At 31.7% G+C, this 21,413-nt stretch overlaps 1 protein-coding gene across 7 annotated transcripts in view; it reads left to right on the top strand.

Annotated features, from left to right (window-relative positions):
• Positions 1–21,413, top strand: part of bma (SCY1-like protein bma) — a 751,115-nt gene that overhangs the window by 703,331 nt on the left and 26,371 nt on the right. For 3 of the 7 annotated variants that reach the window (XM_081744329.1, XM_081744330.1, XM_081744328.1), the window contains exon 15: positions 11,171–11,233. The exons of 2 other annotated variants lie outside the window; for them this stretch is intronic. In XM_081744329.1, coding sequence (XP_081600455.1) covers positions 11,171–11,233 — 63 coding nt within the window. The remainder of the gene's footprint in view (positions 1–11,170; positions 11,234–21,413) is intronic. 2 more of the 7 variants (XR_014128907.1, XM_081744333.1) reach the window with 1 other exon arrangement.

The following is a 21,413-nucleotide window of genomic DNA, read 5'->3' as shown; positions in this document are numbered from 1 at the left end:
ATTATTTTCTTCAAGATTTTCATAATATCCCATTCCAGTCACTGAATCCAAATCCCAATATCAATAACAACTTTCCATACTAAAGTAATATTTTTAACGTGAAAATATTCTACTTATTACACTGTCTCACACAAGTATACTTAATGATTTTAAATATATATTAATTCATAATTTACTCCACTTCTTTATAACATCTACAACATTGCGTTCATTCGACACCATATTTGGAGAAAAAAGATTTCTCTTCTTTCAAGTCTGTTATAATATCCTTTTATAGTCAATATAACATCCACAAACTTGTTATTTCACAAAAATACTTCACTTCCAGCACTACCATATTCCTACGCTAAAGCTATTCTAATCTTTGATTATTACTGTATATTTATTATATTATAAATGCTTATTAGCATTAATATACACCAAATTGAGACTCCCATAGCAAAATCAACATTCCACATTACCATAAAACGCTTTAATATAAATTTCATTGTCCATAAACATAATCAGGTCGGAGTTTCAATATAAGACTCCGTTCAGTACAAAATGATATCCTAGATTCATCAAATCCCCATATTCAGCACTCTGTAAATAAATATTTATTGAAATTGTCCCCTTTATTCCTTAAGAGTGAAATTTTAGATAACACTTAAGCGCGTATTCTATTATTTTTATTTAAGAGTTTATATACTGAATTTCACATCTTCAACTTGTGCAAATCCTCGTATTGACCACTTCCTGAACAAATAATTTAAATATTATAAAAATGACCCAACTTTTTTCCCTTAGAAGCGAAACTTTCAGAAATGCTGAAACACTACTTTATTACTTTTATTCAAGAGTTTGTGTAATGAATTTTACATCTCCAACTTAAGCGAGTTCTTATATTTGGTACTTTCTGATTTAAAAAAATGGAAAATTTGAGTATTTTAAAAATGCCCCGCTTTCCCTCCTTGGAGCGGAAATTTGAAAACGTTAAAACACTTTTCCCTTATTTTTAATGAAGCGTTCATATGCCGAGTTGCATCTCTCAAATCTCAAGGATTCGTGAGATACACTAATATTTTGGGGGAGTTTTGAACCTCCTTTTACTCCCCTTAAAATGAATATTTTCAAAAATCATTCCTTATCCCTTGCTTTCGTGACAGAAGAAGTATTCCCTCCAAAGGGTCCATCCGGTTGCAATGATGTGATTTTGGGAAAGATTGCTGAAATTCAGCTCAAATGTAGAAAAGATTATGTATATTCTATATTCCAAAAGTATAATTGTCCTAAAATGGATGAAACATAATCAAAAAAAAGCACGAAACATTAACATTAATGTCAATGGAAAATCAGTAAAAAAAAATAAATAAATAATTCTTCCACTTACCTCAAAAACCAAAAGAGGGATATGGCTGAAGTTCAGCTTAAATATAAAAGAGATTATGTAGATTCTACATTCTAAAAGCAAATTGCCCTAAGGTGGATGGAACACAGTCAGAAAGTACGAAACACTAACATTAATGTTGATGGAAAATCAATGAAACATAATTCCTCCACTTATTTTAAAAACTGTGGCGTAGTTACCAATAAATACATTGAAACAACTTATTAGCTTTATGTTTTCCAAGAGTTATCTTCGCCTACCTAAATTGTAATATACCTCAGATGCTAGACCGGTGGACAAACACCGTGTGCGTGGGTTTTCTCCGGGTTCTTCCGTTTCCTCCCACTTTCTTCACTCCACCACTTCATTCATTACTCATCATCACCGTCTGCTTTAGTCTAACCGGCATAACTGTGGGACGTAAAACTCAAAGATTTCATTTTTTTTCATTTTTTTCAGATGCTAGACCCCACTACCCACTTAAGTAATATTAACGAATTTCCATTCCCAAAACCAGTATTAAAGTTAAATTTTAGAAATTATAGCACTAAATTCATAAATATGAAAGTAAGAGAAGGTGCATTTTGCATAAACATCCACAGTGAATTACATATATTTTTCAATTTAAGTGTTTGTGATAACCTATAAATATGTGTCTCAAACAAAATGTAACTTTCATCTCTGATATGGTACAATTTACTAATACATACTTCAGTAGATTAAATTATCGTTAGAATTTACACAATTCCAGCAAAATATGACTATGCTATAAAAGTTGTGTCATTTATTAATTTGAAAATAACGGAGAAGTACTTTTTCAGATACCTCACATAAAATTATGTTCTTCTTACCTCAAAGAAATATGTGTTTAAATTGATTCGTTTTTTTTTCTAAAGTTATTGACTAAGAAAAGCCAGATTATTTTGTCAACTCTATAAGTGTGATGTAGTTATATTTTAAGTTAAATATTTTGTGAGTTATTCTTATCATTACACAGAGTACAAAATACTCATACCGTCTCTTTTATTGGATACTAAATATTTTTCTCTGTTTTTAAAGAGTGTTAACAGTGTAATAATAGAAATATTTCTTATTTTTTAAAAGAAATATATGCTATCAGCGTACCTCACGCTACAAAAAGCTGTCTGAAATAAAAAAATTACGTTATTTTTATATATCTTCATTATTTTCCATGTTTTCAAATACTTTCAATATAGACAAATTTTTATGAACGAGTTCCTATACGTATCACAGTTAACACTTTGGTATGCATATTTCTTTATCGTAATACGCAGTAATAATATTTTCTAGGTGTGCCATTAAATCACATAAAGTGATTCAACTTACCCTAGAAATCAATGGCATAGACTTTTTAAGTGACATTTTATGTAAGACAACCGTAGTGTACTTGCTTCACTTATTTTCTGAAGTTCTTTTTTAGTCGTCTACACGTTTTAAGGAACCAATTTCACTCAATTGTAATAATGTCGTGTAGGAAAAGCTTAAAAAAATAGTATCTTCACAGTTAAGCTAGAGGATTAGGATTAGGAATTAGATTTCTGGGCTGTCGGCATCTAAGGCCGTTTAGCTCGTCACGTATATGAGGGATGACGTCTCTCGGCGAGCACACTATCCGATGAAAGGGAAGAAAGAAAGGACTGGGGAAGGAAGGAAGCGGCCTGAGACCACTATGTTAGGTATGTTATGTTATGTTAGGCCTGTTAGGCCATTTGCCTGGTATGAGTGAGGAAAACCCAGGAAAAACCTCACTCAGGATGTCTGGATTGAAAAAGCTGTTACACTTTTCCCACCGAGTGGCCCCACCGGAAATCGAACCCGGGAACACTCGCATCAAAGACGAGAACGTTAGCGACTACGCCACGCGGGGTCACACAGTTAAGCTAGAACTGATGATAAGATTGCATAGAAAATATTCACTAAGTAGAATATTCACATTGTTTTACAGCTGCTAACAGCAAACCAGTTCCAAATCAGGCTAAATTGGGGAAGTTCTGTTAAGTACTCAGCAATCAATAAACATATGGAAAAATGTTCTTGAGAAAGTGCTGGGGGCTGCGGTGGCTCAGTAGTAGAGCGTTGACACCTCTGGTGTATGGGGTCCTTGGTTCGATTCCAGCTCGCACCAAGTGAATATTGTGGTGGACAAACACCGTGTGCGTCGGTTTTCTCGGGGTTCTTCCAATTTCTCTCACTTTCTTCGTTCCACCGTTTCGTTCATTTCTAATCATCACCGTCTCCTTTAGCCTAGCCGTCATAATCGTGGGACGTAAAACTTCATTTTATTTCATTTCATTTTTGAAAAAGTGCTCTGTAAACTGGAGGTTACAAAGTTATGCGTTTGTAATAGGTTTGGTACCGATTTACTCTGCAGTATTGGCATAATTTTGCGTTTCTGTTGGCACTCCAGTGACGTGGCTAAAAAATCAACCGTAAGATCAATAAAAACTGATTAATAATAAAACATCGTCGTAAAAGTCTCATCTTAGCTATTTCTGGTTATGCTATATTAGCTATTCTATAATGTCTGAATCTATTCTGGAGTCCTTAATGTTTTCTTCTGTCTCAGATTTTACGCGTTTGGTCATACTAATGAACGTATTATTGCATTAGCAAAAAACTTCATGAACTCTCAAATACATTTGATTTTGCCTTTACTTTGCTCTCATAACCACTTCATTTTATTTATTGCATATCATTTTTGTGCCTGTATATTATATCTATAATGTTCTTTTTGTTTGGTCTAATGCTTATTTTGTTTTACACAATTCAATTACTCTCTCTTATATATTTTCAAACAAGTTTATTTATTGCGGATGTGTTGAGATTTATAAAATATATTCATTTCTTGGTATCAGTTTTCTGTATATCTCTTCTCTCGTTGCCTTTATTATAATGACCAGATACAATAAGCTTTCTTCGCTTATTTCTTTTTCTCTAGTTTAAAGAAAGTAGTATTTATTGTGTTTTCTTCATAGATTTTTATGCATATATTATTCGCGTCATCTTTGTCTCTACAAATTACAAAATAATCAAAATTCTTAATATATTTGATTAAAGCTGCAGTTTAAAGCTAGAAAGGGCCTATCCGATTGCAATGGTGTAAACGAACTTTGGGGGAAATGGCTGAAATTTAGCTCAACCATAGAAGAGACTATGTAGATTCCATATTCCAAAAGCAAATTGTCCTAAAATGGATGGAACATATCTAAAAAGCACGAAACATGAACATATTGAAGTCAATGGAAAATCAATGAAAAATGAATAATTCCTCCACTTATCTCAAAAACCAAAAGAGGGAGATGGCTGAAATTCAGCCTAAAAATAGAACACACTATGCAGATTTTACATTCAAAAAAGAAATTGTCCTAAAATGGATGGAACATAGTAAAAAATTCACGGAACATGAACATTAAAGTCAATAGAAAATCCATGTAAAAACTGAAGTCGTCCACATATCTCAAAGACTATAATAAGGAGATGACTAATTGAAAGCTTATTGCAAAGACACAATGAAAAGCTTAGAAACTGTGTAGAGCACGTCAGGTAAATATGGATAGAACATTGTCAAAAGTCAAGTTGTTTGAGTAAAATCAACAGTGGCGGTTTCTGTAAATGTTTGTATGTTTGCACAAACCTCCTACCAATATTTCAATTTTTATTTGTGCTAAATCACTTTTCGTTTTATTGTCAACATCATCTTTTCTTAAACAAGTGCGTTTGAAACGAGGATGGCTAATTCTTTCTGCTTGGGAGTTTGACAAACTCCCTAGCTGCATCACTGCGGGGGTTGCGAGGTGCGGGGTTAATACTGCCTCACTGCCTCATTCATAAAAATACAATATGTTTGCAAATCTTCTGCAAGCAAGTCTACCAAACAAAAACTTTTCCAAAACCACCGCTTGCTGGAGTCCCTCGCTGTCCTCCCGCTCTAAACTACCTGTCAATAGAATGTTTCGTAGTGTATAACAAAAAAAAAATGGCCGCTAGCTGGCAGGGTCAGCCTAGGCTTGTTCTGATCAAGTTTAATGTTTAATGTAGTTTTTTTTTTTTTTTAAGAAATTGTTGTAGTTACATTTTGCATTGATTTTATGTTTTGTTTTTAGTATTTTACTTCTAATAAATAACTGAACAAATTTTACTGATACATTATCACAAAGTAATAAAAAGAAAACAAAAAAAGCGCAATAGACCTACTGATGTACCAAAATTATCGTCAGCTCTATTAGTCAGTAACACAATTACACCATGTCATCTGTGATTTCCATTACATTTCTTTCACATGTAAAAAATAAGTAATATTGATATAAAAATACATTCGTGATTTTCTCGTTCTTTGTAATGTGTGTTTGCGTGCGTGTGCCGTCTTTGTTGTTAATTGGAATATGGTTACCATAATTGCATAATTAAGTATCTGCCCCTGATGTACTTGAAATGACAATGAATTCTGTAACGTCTCTGTTGAATAAGCCGTTTTCAAAAAGAACGTCAGAAGCAAACCAACTTGTGAAAAACATCGAAGGACTGATTTCGACTCCCAATATAACGCAAGTAATTAGAAGTCAGAAACGAACATTTACAATGAAGTTTAATACCACTTGTACGAATAGCTTAAGTGGTTATGTGGATGTGAAATTTAAAATGCTTTGTTTTGTTTTTCGTTTTATTGTTTGAGGCGGGGAAGATGCATAGAGATAAGTATTATGGATATCCAGCATCTGCACTACAAAATTAAAAAAGAAAACAAGAAAATTAGTCAGCTCATAAACACATTCTTAATCTCACTGTGTTGGGAAATGTGAATATTGTTGCTCAACTAGATGCTGGTTATAGGCCATCCATTGAGAATCTCAATCAAAAAGTGACGCAAAACAGGTACGTGCTCAATTTAATCACCCATTGCATTCGATATGTGGCGTCTTCGAACTGGCTTTTTTTTTAAATTTTCTTTACACTAAATTTTCTACTTATTAATTGAGAAATATCTTGTATTTTTCTCATTTCTAAATCTTTGAGGCATGAATCGCCGCTAGTACGTATACCCTGTGCTCTACTGCTAGTAGTATTTATAATAATATTAATAATAATGAAAAAGGCGAGATCATATATTGTGCACCACCTAAAATGCAAAGCACGAGCCGCCACTGAAAATCAATAATAAGAATAAAGTATATGTATCTTTTTGGAATTATCCAGAGCGCCCAACGCAAAGGTTATGTGCTTGAAATATCTCACATATGAATTTAGCATATCCAGACTCAATTTAGCACGCAACGTGACTTTTGACCTGATCACGTAACACAGTCTGGTCCTTATGTTTTTTTCCATAAAACTATTATGGTTCAAATTAATACACACTTGCTATTCTTATATCTTACATTCTTTTCTGCTATCTGTTACATCTTACCCTAAGATAAAAAAATGTCTGGAATTTTCTTAATATGTTTAAGATATATTTCTTTTACACCATAACTATATAAATAACACATATATTTATTTTCTATACTTTCCAATGTATTTAATACCTAATATGAACTTTTAGTCGCATATTGAAGAAGTGACTTTAAGTTTTCAACCCTGCGATACACAGACAGCTACTAAACCTCCTAATCTGCACATAAGTTTCTGGTGAATCCCAACTACTTACTTATATTTTTATGACTAAATCTAACAGAGATGCTTTTTTCAATACTAGTATAATGTTTGGAGATGACTGAGATTGTTACTAGTATTAAATAAGTAAGTATATATATACACAAAATATTGTATTTATTCTGACCTGAATTTCGCAGATTGAAATACATCATCATCTTCAGCTTCACTTAGATTTTCAAAACTATCAAAATTACTTCATCAATAATATTTCGCATAACACCTCTAAAGTTACTAGCAATTTGCTACACGAATTCATAGTGGCTTTATCTTAAAGAAAATAAAATAAGCAGCTATTACGGAACTGCAAATAAAAAAGCATACCCAGCAATACACATATGAGTTGCCAGAAAACCTCAAAGTAAATACAAGCGATGAATATCCAACTAAGTATTCAATTAACAAAACACTTCAGCACAATAGTAGAGCTTAACTAAAACTACAAAAAGCACAGCCCGCCAGAACGTGAAGTCCCCCATTTGTAAATAAACAAAGAAATGATGCGATGCAGTATCACTCCTCTGTGTATTCCAGAGTTAACAGGGTTAAGTAATAACTTTGGCGATTTGTAAGCTAAATCATTATAGACTACAAATAAGTCTGAATGTTTTTTTTTTTTTTACTATATTTTTACTTTACCGAGAACAATTGGAAATTAAAAGGTGACACCATACATTTTTGTCTACAACATTACAATAACTACCTTTGCTAATGGATCATTGTTTCTTCAAAAACCCCTCTTGCTACTGCATCGATTATTTTACTTTTCTAATTGCCTCTATCTCCTAATAATAACTTTTGTATCTTTATCCCCTTCGCACATATACACCCTGCTTTGATCACCCTTGTGTGTGTATATATACAGGATGTTCATTTATTATAATGCCAAAATCCACTGATGAAATCCTCACACCTAAACAAGAAAAAAAGTCTATATGAACATATGGCAAAAAAAAAAGAGAGAGAGAGAAAGCGTTGTTTCAAAGTTACGAGATGCCAAAATCGAGAAAATTGTAACTTTGAGGCTGCCTAGCTCGGAAACTATGAGAGATATCAACGGCGGTTAAATAAATATTAGAGACACTAGTATGATGTATATCTAAATAACCATGTTTCAGAGTTGTGTTGTACCGGCTCATATGATTTTAGAGAGAGGGGAGGAAGAGCGGAACCTATACCGCAGCTCCCTCTATAAAATCCGTTGCGCCGATACGTTCCAACTCTGAAACATGGTTATTTAGATAGACACTGTACACACGGAAAAGAAAGTAGACAAATTTTCTTTTGCCAATAACTTAAACAAATGAATTAATTTCAATATTTTGTTGTTATCCTTAAAATAGATATAATTTGATAATTTACCAAAATCGGTACTCCAATGGGTTAATTTATTGTTGAGTTATTAGGAAAATAAATTTTGACAACTGAAGAATACTTTCTTTCGTGGCTGTACTAGTTCTCTAATATTTCTTTAACCGCCTTTGATATCTCTCATAGTTTCCAACCTAAGCAGCTTCAAAGTCACAATTTTCTCAATTTCGACATCTCGTAACTTTGAAACAACGCGTTTTACCCCTTATATGGACTTTTTCATAAGGACTTTTTGTTTAATTGTTTAGGTATGAGGATTTCACCAGTGAATTTTGGCTACATGATAAATGAACATCCTGTATATATCCTTTATTGCTCAACTGTTTATCATTGCTTTTTCTGTTTATGATCTTCATAACAGTCATACAACTTTCCTGAATCTCCGGTCTCTCGTCTTGATTTTTGGTTGTTACAATGCACTCTGGAATTGATGTTTCTCTTTCTTTTCCATTGCAGCTTTAAATTAATATTTTATAAACAAATTCTGAATTTTTGGATTAGATTTTATTTTACGTTACACTCCGACATATGTTTTTTTTTTCTTTTAAAAAAATGGCAAAATAATAACTTGATTGCTCCTGCTCCAATTTGATCTTATAAAATAACACAATTAATGCGAGAATACAGATCCATGTTTTTCAAGTTTTCCTGAAATTTAGTAACTTTAGGTACAGCCTCATCATCCTATAACCTTTAAGTGTACAACGTGTACATACTTATAGTTTATAAATTATTACTGGAAACTAGAAATAACTTGATAACTTAAAAATATCATTTTCTTACTTGTAAAAACAAAGAAGAAAAAGAGTCAAATTATTACGGTAATTAACAATACTGCTGTATTTATCATCTAATCTCATCTGCGGCACTGATTAAAATGTATATTTGTGTGTTTCATAAATTTCCATTGTTCATATAACATGTCCATAAAAATAATATATTTTAAAATAGTATTGTATCGCTTTGGATAACTATTTAAATGAAATTGGTCACATTTGAAAGAAAAACTCAAATATTTTTTACTATACTTCATAGACATTGAATGTGAGCCCCACGAGTGACGATGCAGACATAAAGACGATATTCCCATTCACACCACACACACTTCAACATATCTAATGAAATGGACTAGATGACAGCACTGATACAAACTTGCCACGATCCACAAAATCAACTTTAAAATAGACGTATGTGTAGGGCCCTGATGTTGAAACCGCCTAAAAGCGCGCTGAACCTGCACCAGACTCTACGTGCTATGATATTCCAAAACACACCAACTTCTCTTGTGGGATCGCCATAGCTCCTTAAAACCTATTCTTTAATAACAACACAACACAATGAAAGGGAATAAATTTATGTTAGCACATTACGGCATAACAGTACAAAAACATAAAAGCTTCCCAAGTGACCTCCAACAGAAATAGCAACTGCCTGCTAAATATCCAACAATGAAACCATATCGACTAATCACAAAGTAAACATGAGTGAATTTACTTTTTCTGGGTTTGATCCTGTCCATTACTCACATTGTTGTACATTGTTGACATGCACAAAAATATTTGCGCTTTTCTTTCAAATGTGACTAATTTCAGTTAAATACGATTACCCAAAGTGATACCGCCTTACAGTACGATAGTATTTTCATGAACACGCTGTAGTTTAATATCTCACGATTATGCTCTGAAGTTAAGGGGAACAATGATGAACGGAATAGTGGAATGAAGAGAGTAGGGTAAAGAGGGAAAACCCTGAGAAAACCTACGCACACAATGTTTATCCACCGCAAAGCCGACTTTGTATGTATCAGGAAATATTAGTTTAGTATTAGTAAATTATTTCTAAACGTTGTATGTAATATTTAGATGCTGCAGCCACTGCGTTGTATTCCCGTAAAATTCGCAACACTTTCAAATCATCATAAGAAATATGTTACTTTTCATAACTTAGATGACTTTTGTCAGATATAATTCCACTTTTCAGTACTCTAGTTAAAAGTTAGTTATATTTTTTTTCTGCCAGCTCCATAGATATTTTTAATTTTTCCTATTGTTAGACACAATCATATTTTGTATCTTACTTACGAAATTAGCAAATGTTCCATATTTTGATACGTAGTTGTACAATGAGATGTGTTTACTGTCTATGAGAGTATCCTATCTGGCAAACCACATATTTATGAACCCAAGCTTCATAAATTATGTCTGCATCTCTTAACATAATCAGTAGCACTGTTTAGCATCAAAACATTTAACAGTGCTTAGAAAGTCAAAAATTGTCTATATATTGGACATATATAGTTTTTACATGCATATATATATTTATATTGTTTGTGGGTATAATAAGTATTTCTCTTAGTGACAGATTCCGCAGGAGTAAAGTGCAAGGCTAATGATTTCGTTAGATTTTATCAGTAAACATTTTTCTATCCAAAGTGTTTGAACGAACGAAATATTCAGAGAATTTGCGAAGTAAATGCATTATTAAGTTCAGTTTAATACGAACACCACATTCATCTTCGAAAGTAATCTCGGAATAATTAACCTTGTATCAACTTCTTGTGAACTTTTAGAACGAATAGAATACATTTTATTCTCGCGATTACTTTTTATGTAATTATTTTTGAACGCTATGAACACTATATTTGATTTTGTATGTATTTATTATCAATAGTTTTGTGGAGATAGAATTTTTATTAATGTTTGATTTTGTTTGATGTACAAAGTAGACAATCTCCGCATAAAAATAGCTTAATTTTCTGCACAGGGCGGTCTTCCTTACGGCAGCGTATCAAGAGATGCGTCTACATTATCCGTCCCATCGGCGTATGTAAGTTACATACAATATCAGTGTAGAATCACTATCTTTTTATTCTGTTTTCGTGTCTGATCATTCTTCTTTTCTAGTAAATATAACAGTTTCAGCAGAGTCGATAACGTTTTGTGCACGTCTGTTTTTTTTCGAGCACTGCTGAGCGCTGATGTCAATGTTTCGTCCTCGTCTACAGTACTGCGTCCCTTCTTCCATGTGGGCTGTCAATGTTTGTGTTCTTCAGTTTTGTGTGACTTCTATAATGCACCTAAAGATTGATATTGTAGAATTAATTCTAGTTTCAGTTTCCAGCTTGAACTGTTAACGTATCCTATTTATAAGAGTAAACGAAATCAATTTATACAAAAGCATTTCAACTTACTTCTTATGAAATCAAAAATGATAGTAACCCATGCACCTGAGAAATCAACGGCTGTCCCCTTCTGGAGAATTTGGTTAAAGAATTTGGTTTAAAAATTATGTTATTTAGAAATGACTACGTTGTGTAGAGAAATATATTGTAACATACTTGCCACATCTGTTATGGACTCTACATGAATGTCGAAAGTGACACCGAATCCTATAACTATTAACAAATGAATAGTTAATCAACTTGTATTATTAATTTTTAAAAGCCTGATCATTTTATTTAGAAAGCATTGATGCACAAAATACACTAATATGCAAATTGATTTTTTTCGTAATTTATAAATGATTATAAGATATGGTAGGCCTTTCTAGATCCATTTGTTTCTCACAGAATTATCACACTTCATTACGCTACTGTATTTTCTCTTTAACGTTGTAATTTCTTCTTAGATTGACATAATTTCCAAACACTGCAAATATACAAACCATAAATAAATCTTAATCAAAGATATAAATAGATGCTCTAATTTAAAGCATTTTGGCCAATCTGAAATAATATACATAGTTTGGTTTGTCGAGAAATTTATAAAATTTAAATAGGTGTAGCAGAGGCATTTACGTGACTGTTCATTCATAACATATTGATTATCATTTACAAAAACGAGAAACAAAGAAAGATAAATAAAAATTAAAATAAACGTGTGTTTTATTAATATTAAAATTCAATCTCAGCATAGGGCAATATAAAATAACGAAACTTACAGTGCATCTATATTATTCTTAAGTTACTCAAATGTTAAACACAGAAATATTGAGTAACTTAAGTAAACTTCCTTTTCTCTTTACCTTATATCCAATGAATATTTTAATTTAATATTTGCGTACAGGTTACGTGCCCTTTAGTTTAAATATATCATTCATTTTGTAACCTATTATTGCCCACTAATTTACCCCGAAAACAAAACTTGATTATATGTGGAATCGAAGTTGTAACGAAGTCACAGAATGGAAAAAGAAAACAAAATATTTCTTCAGTAGCAAATTAATCATCTTTAACAATTTATATTCATTAGCCTACATATTTGACACGTTCTGAAAAGATCATATCATCCGAAAAATTCAATTAATACCTTCAAATAATATTTATGTATGTAAATACTGAAGGTGATGAGTGAAGATATAGTGTGAAAATAATAGTTGCAAGTATTCAACTTTCAAGGCTTACTTACTCCTTCCGCATTGACAAGATACTTAGAATGTACATGACGGAAAATTGTAACTATATTATTTAGTTCAAAAGAAGAATAATTCTGTTGATATCTGAAGAATAAGTTATTCAGATAGATTATTTTATTAGTACCTAAAGAGAATCAATTCGTAAGCAAATACGGCATGAGTGTTTTGTACTATATATAATTTTATAGGTTATCACTGAATCAGTAAAACATGTTTCACGGAGTCCTTATAAGTAGGTTTCTTTCTATTGGAGATATTATTGAATCTTATTGTCCGTATAGTAATCATGTAAAACGTTCGTTGACCGTTCAAAAACAAAACTTATTAACTTTCAATTTCAGGGGCGAATAGCAGGATAGTATACAGTACAGTAAGATGAAAGCAGCCGGCTTTCAATGACACACGATGTGTTTCTCAAGTTCTTCTTATGACATTTTATGACCATTTTTGTCACAATTTTAAAAAATAACTACACATTAACACAATCTGTACTTATTCTTTCAAACGTCGAATGAGGTCTAAGGTTCAAAGCTGTTACTGTTGTTTTCAGTTTATTATGCTTCCGTTTTGTCATAAATACATCCGTCTGTTCTCAGTGTTTTACAGAATAAGCAACGTCAAATATATTTGTCACTTACATTAACTTTTAGACGAGCACACTTCTAGATGACACGTGATTTCGTTAACAGTTCAAGTCATTGGTAAAACACTAAAAAAAATAATAAATAAGTCACAACATGACGTAACTTTCAAAAATATAATCTTATCTATTAATAAAGAATTTAAATAAATATTTATATAACATTTACAACATAAATTTTATACATATGAACAGAAAAACTGTCTTTAGATACAATAAAAATTCAATTTATATTTCAGATTTATGAAGTAAAGACGCTCCTCTAACTATATTGTTTTAATTAAAAACGATAATTTTGTGTATTTAATATTTTATTAACGATTAGGTTGATTCATTATTATCACTACAAGAACACTCAAAAACACATTTTTAAATTTCTAGTTTCTGCTTTGATATTTATTTATTATTTTATTTATTTTACATCTAACTTTTCAATAGATTGGACAATATTTCATTACGCGATATATATATATATATATGTATATGTATATTAAACTCCATTTTGTTATTAGTGTCGAACCAGAACTAGAAAACTAACTTGAAGAGTTCTTAATGTAAGTAGAATCATTGTTTTGATATATTCAGCGTCTTCAATGATTGACCATTGCAAATAAAATTGATTCATTTGTATAATTTAATCTAAGAAAAAAAAAGCACATATTCTAAGTTAGATTAAACGAATATATGTTTTTGCGTGTGTTTTATTAACTTACTTTAATAATCGTACTCTTTCTTTCAAAAGTTTCTTTAGCGTTATTTGTTTGCAGGATTGGCTTTAATGTAAGCAAGCAACATCGTTGAGTGTTTTGTGTATGTCAAACTTTGTTTCTAGTGACATCGTCTTGTCCTCGTCAGTATGTTCAATTGGTAAAAACTAAACAGTCAATATCAAATGCAATCGCAATGTAATGCAAATAGATAATTATAAGTTTCATATTCATGTGTCACTTGTGTTGTTAAAGATTTGTGTTGCTGTAATTAAATTAATTTCTTGAATTGTTCGCTGTTATAACAATGTCTTGATTTAACACAAAATTGGAGGCGCTTTAACTTATTGCTTCTATTTTTATTTTTCTTCTCACAACAGCTTGCACGGAGCATGATAGTGAGTACAATCTTTACACTCGAATATACGTTTGTATTTAAAAATAGAGCTTAATGTTTAAGAGACTGTCTATTAATATTATAGAACAATGAAGGATTTCTATGTGTCTTTCAATATCTACTTTCATTACAGGCTTTTTAAATGTCATAGTATATTATTATATATAGAATTTTGTGGTTCTTTCTTCAAAAATAACCATAGAATGCTATGTTTTCTATACCAAATGATGCGACGTTATAGTACCTTCAGCAAGACGTATATTGATTGCGTTATAGTGATTTGTGTGAAAACTGTAAATAAATTGAAAATGGTGCAATTTGATAGGAAATGTAGCCTTTTTGTTTGACAGGGAATGATAGCCTTTTCGAGAGAATCAAATCAGCAAAATTATAGAAATGGACTGAAAAGGTTCACATACTTCAATAATGGTAATCCAGTGATTATTTAACACTTGAGACCAGTTACAGTTATATTATATAATATGAGATTCTTCCATAATGTAGTATCAATAAAAATAATTTAATTATCCTCTCGAAAATATATTTGCTCAAGAGAAATCCTTCTCTGAATGAATATTCAGATAATTGTCATGTATGGAAAGAAAAGGTACATTTCATAAGTTAGATTAAGTAACTGTATCTCTTTATGTGTGTAGTAATTTGCATAGTACTTATAGTATCTAGTAATATCAGTTATCAATGTTAATAAAAGTTAAGGTTATTTAAAAAATGTTACACTATATATATATATATATATATATATATATATATATATATATATATATATATATATATATATATATATATATATGCAAAATTGTAAAAAAAAAAAATAGAGGTAATTAATAAACATTGGAGAATCTTTAGAACTGAGGTTGTGCCATGTGGTATCTATAATTTACACAGAATGTGAGAGGTACGTGAGAGGTGTCGCATTCATAGCAATAACCAACTTTCTTAGAAATCTAGACATCTATAATTTGTACACCAATATTCATGAACATTTTTTTTGTTGTTGTTGAAATGAAAGAATAAGAGTTTGGGGGAATGTTTTTAATGAGTGTAATTTTACGTTTAGTCGTGTCTATTAAAACTTCCCAAGCACTGACTCAGGACTAGGCATTGACAAATACGGAACAGATACATACCTCCGTTTATTGGTGCAGAATACCACACAAGTAAATCAATCAGATATGATAAGATGTTCCTTTTGATAATTCTTCGTCGCAACTACTGTGTTTGCTTTTAGTACTATCTTCTTGTCTAATGGGTTCGTTATTTCCAACAAGTTTTGATCTTTTGAGAGTTATGTTCTACGAATTAAAATTTTGTAGTGATCTTCTAATTTTCTCTTAGGCTCTAACAAGTATTCATTTCTTGACCAAGACTGTTCTAATTTTACTGGCACATATTCTTTTGTCCTAGATGGAAAATAGACAGTTCTGCTAACTACAAACTTAGACATTAGAAAGCTTTTAATATGTTATACACTGTTTCGGATACAGACCCTATGGCATTATCTATTTGTGGGAGCTTGAATGGTGGTTTTCCAAATCTGTGTAAAGCTATTGTTTTGTCTCCATAATCTAATTTCACTCCATGTTGAAATAAGAAGTCATTCCAATTAATAAATCGTGTGAAAAATCTGGAATAAGTCTAAAGATGTGACGGAAAGTTTTTCATGCTATAGAAAACCTAATTAAGCTACTTTATTAATAGAATTTCGAGTTATTCCTTTAATTTTCGTCTCTATATTTCTGACTATAGCTCCTGATGGGATTAAATTCTTATTAATAATTGATAATTAAAACATATGAGGCACATATTTAAGTTTAATCAAACTATTTTTCTTTGAAAATTGTGATAGCTAACATATATTATTGGCTAATTTCCAAACTTGATCATCGAAACAATTCCGTTAAGAATATAAAAACAAAAATAAACAACGAATATCGTAATCTTACATATACTTAAATTGATTTAAGTTAACGTCTGAAAACATAAGAACATTACAAAACAATGCACAAATCACCTCACATTTTAAAAATATTTGATTTTTGAACAAAATTTCAACTTTTGCTGCAAGAATAATCAAGTCGAGAACTAATACCTTCATTTTTTTTTTTTTTTTTTTTACTTGAGATTTGTACTAAAGATTAGACGCAATGCACGTTTACCACATACAAGGTGTAAGACTTCCGGTAAACAGGATGATATATTGTCTAATTCCCTAAAAATAGAATATTGATACACATGGAATTGAAAATACAAAATTATCCATTTAATTTTGTAGTAAATTACTTGCACAAAGAGCTAGAGTTAAAAATTAAATTAAAATAATGCTAAACAATTAAGTTACCATAGTGTTTTGATTTATACTTATAGGGGTGAACATATGCTTCATTACAATGAGTTAAGCAATAATATTCGCGACTATAAGATAAACTTAATGAGATTTATGCAGAGTCGTTCTGACGCGTGGTTAATGCAATACTAAAGAGTTCGACTAACATATGTTTCCTGTAGTAGTCAGGCTTTTAGTATGACGCTAATCACACGTCAAAACGACTCTGCATAAGACGGAATATATTTAATGTTAATTTTTTTGTTTTCTCTTTTTATATCTGAAAAAAATTAAATAATTTGTAAATTAAGTAAAAGCAAAGAAACTATATACACTCCACAGTTACAATGAATTGTTAGGTCTTATTAATTCGTAGTATCACCTAGAAGTTCTTAGAACCAATAAGCTTAATCATACCAACTAGTAAGGTCTGCGGTACCAAAGCAGAATTTCTCGTCCAAGAATGAGTGCGGTGTTAATATTACTTATATTACGATAACGTAAAAACAATTTTCACAATCTGTATTTCTTAGTTTGCCTCAAAAATCCGTACTAAATAGATTTGAAATGGATGTTAAAGAATGACGTTTTGAAATAAAGTTTCTTTACAATGACAATATTTTATCTGAAGTCTTAAATCATTCCTTCTGCTGTACGACAATGTCTCGTTTAATCCAACAACAATAACTGGTACGTATTGTGGAGAAACTAGATGATACCGCTATGACACCCTCATACTCACCGAATTTGTCTTTTGCTGATTGGCTTAATCTTCACAATGGAAATTACACTATGAATAGTTTTCTTTGTTGAGATATAAAGAAATGTTTATCTTAATTTGGAAAACGTCCATATAGAAGCCTCTTTCAAAGCCATGGAGCATTTGGAAATATGTTTCAGTCAGAGTATTGTGTTAAATGGATATTATTTCGGTTTTTTAAATCCGCCTTAGTTCTAAAGTTTATGGAACAGAATGGGTATTTTTGACATAATCAGAATAATTGAACTTGTGCAGTCTTTTTGTTCGTATGGCTAGGACAATAATAGTTTGAATCGTGTCAACACATTTTTACTTGGTTATTCGTCATCATACTAACACATACATATGGTATGTAAAAGATTTTTCTATCAATTTATAGAAATGAGAAACTTTCAACAAAATCTACTTATGGAATCTGCAGGTCAAGATCTCGTTCATATCTGACCAAATATATTCTGAGTAATTTCGAAACGAATTTAGTGAATTTAGTTGTTTTCCCTGACGCAGAGAACGAAAGCTTCACTAACACCGAGAAGTATTTTCAAATTAATACATTCCCTCCAAAGGAAAAGATCGTGTGCGAAGTTTTTTTTTTTTTTTTTTTTTTTTTGATATATTACCATCACCACTAGGGGTCTTGATTGTGCTTTCTCTTTGATTTGACAGCCGGGTCTCTTGGGCTTAGTGGGTGGCGACTTATCTCTAGAACTATCCACAATAAAAGGAAACGTCATGCACGTTGATCAAATTAAATTTGCACTAAAAAGCAACATTGCAGTAGCTATGACAGGTAATTGCCTTAGAACCTTTTCGTTTAAGGAACCTCTAAACTTCAGAATTTTGGAGGTCGCTCTAAATCCATCTTATGACAAAACTCATTTAAAAAGCATGAATAAGGCTTACAGAAAGGACGCATAAAAAATTAAAACATGTCCAGATTCTCAGTCTATCTGTGTAAAACGAACCAATTAATGGGAAGTATCACAAGTTTCATTTTATTGTACGATTCATATTCTTCGCATATCTTAGCATCATCATGCATCTTTTTCATGGATTTATTGGTGCTTTCTTCAGTTTTAATCAGTTAACTTTGGACACGAAACCAGAAGGGTTCCAAAATTTGAGAGTTCAGAAGTTGCTGAACTCAAAATTATAAGGTAAACACCAGACATATTCCAGTATTATCATCTTCATTGGTATGTCCAAAATTCTTCTGATTGTCGTCCTACACTTTGATGTCAAATGTTTGATAGACATTAATTTACAATCACTGTGTTTCCTTTCGCAATCAGAACATATCCGTCGAACATCCGAAAATTGTCATTTTGTTTCTTCTATGTCACAATATGACAATGTGAATACGTGAGTTCTTCATATGACAGCATATGCTTACTGTTGTTCATCCCGAAGTATTTTTGATGTTAGGTTTTCTTTCAAACATGAAATTTCTAGATCACAGCAGAAACGTGAGTATAATTCAAAATATTGAACACGTAAATATTGAACACGTATTGAGACTTTAGTAAGAAAAAGCAATGTTTAAAAAAAGAAAGTGACAATAAGGAAAAGGTACGTATTTTTACATGCAAATTGTCTAAAGTTTGTATCTGATATTGCTCTCGTTGTATGCTTTATATTTTAAGCTTAAACATGTTAGATAGCTTAAACTTTGCGTAAATAACATAGCAAATTTAGGTCTGATAACACTTCATTACATCAGCATAGAATGAAAAGAGTTTCTAATATACAGGGTATCTCAAAAGTCTCCTGACAAACGGTAACTCTGTTATTATCAGAGTAACAACAAAATGTAAGAGAAAAAATCATCTCCAAATACGATGTTTTCAATCTATTGAAGGAATTTTTAAATCGGAGGAGCCATTTGGGCTGTACACTCTTTATGCGCCTAATGTTAAATGAAAATGCAACGTTGCCATTTACCTGGACAAACAACATAAATGAATGAAGCTACTGTTTGAAATGGTGGCTGGTCATCGACATGTTAGCGTAAAAGACAGTAACTTCATTCATTTATGTTGTGGATCCAGGTAAATGGCAACGTTCTATTTTCATTTAACATTGGGCTCATAAAGAGTTTAAAGCCCAAACGGCTCCTCCGATTTAAAATTTCCTTCACTTTAAATTGAAAACATCATATTTGGAGACGGTTTTTCCTCTTATATTTTGTTGTAACTCTGATAATAACAGAGTTGCCCTATGTCAGGGGACTTTTGAGACATCCTGTATGTGTGTGTCTATTTGTATGAAGCAGGATACAAGAAATAACTTCTGATCTCATCATTGAACAGATACAAAACCTGAGAGTTTCTTTAAAAATTCCAATCCAAATATCACTATAGTTCAAAAAATTAGATGGGATTCGATTTTTGATTAGACTTTAACATCCTGTTCAACAGCGAGGCTATATAAAAACTTGGACCTACAGCTTAACGTAAGATCTGCAACACACAGGTGTTACCGGGAATCGAATTCATATCTCCGCGTACGCAATTCACACAGCAACGAGGGAACTCGATGATATAATTTGATTTCTTGTAATTTACAGGTTCAAGTGTATTACATATTGTAGGTCTCAGTTTATGTTTACTTAAAATGACACATACTGTTCGAATAATTAATGAATTGGTATGTAGTGTTACTGAGATATGTAATGCGTAAAATATTGTGTATGGCTGATTCAAAAGTTTCAACCCAAGCCCAATAATTATCAATGTGTATCTCAATAACTGTATCTAAGTTAAATGAAAATGATTACTAATAATAAGTGTTTGCATTGGTCATGTTTTATTTCTATTAACTTATACATAGTTCTAAAGCTAGAATGAGTAATATTCAAATGTGTAATACTATTCTCTACATTTTTTTCAAAAGGACACTTCCTAATATACAAGATATATAAAAAATTTGTCAAAATATTTTGGGAATAGATTCCTCGCATCGAAATAAGAAAAAAGTTCATATGGGCCTGTGGTCGGTAGTGCATACTTTCGTAGTTATAGGGTTCCGTAAACGTGAAAAAAAATGAACTTCAATGGCCCATAGTTCCACTACCATAGGACCGATCGTAGTCGGGTCAAGATATCACTGAGGAACGAGTATGTGAACTATCAAAATATCCATCTTTCGGAATCTTCGGTACTTGCACAATCATTTTTAGATAGGCTGTTTGAGAGTACTTGATCACTCTCCACCTACGTCTCTAAAACTTAGTGTGCATGTAATGGAACATTCTTAAACATGGTTATCTGGATGGCTCACATACCAGTTCCTCAGTGATGTCTTGATCTGACTACGATAGGTCCCGTGGTAGTGGACCTATGAACTTTCAAATTTCACTTGTTTCACGTTTTCGGCACCCTATAACTCCAAAACTATCCACTTTTGAGCACAGTTCCATATGAACTTTTGATCATGCCACATAGATATTCAATGCTAGATTTGTAACTGTGTTCCAAGGATATCCAAACTTACTTTGTGTTGTTTCTTCAATCCCAATATCGGATTTTAAGAACTTTCATTGGGAAAGAATGTCTGATTTACTTTTCTTTTAGGTCATGTACACTTAGAGTTTTTTCAGTGTTCATATTATCTACCACACAACACAAGAAACTGCAGTACTTCACATCTGGAGATTTTGCTCACCAAGAAATGAGTCCTTTGTTGCCAATTCATTTCTTAAGGAACTATTAGTACAGGCAATAGCTCATGTGAAGGTGGAGCAAAA

This window comes from Thermobia domestica, chromosome 17 (genome assembly GCF_964235325.1).
Source record: "Thermobia domestica chromosome 17, izTheDome1.hap1.1, whole genome shotgun sequence".
Classification (NCBI taxonomy): Eukaryota; Metazoa; Arthropoda; class Insecta; order Zygentoma; family Lepismatidae; genus Thermobia; species Thermobia domestica.
Note: the sequence above shows the minus strand (reverse complement) of the source record. Positions and strands in the feature narration are given on the sequence as shown.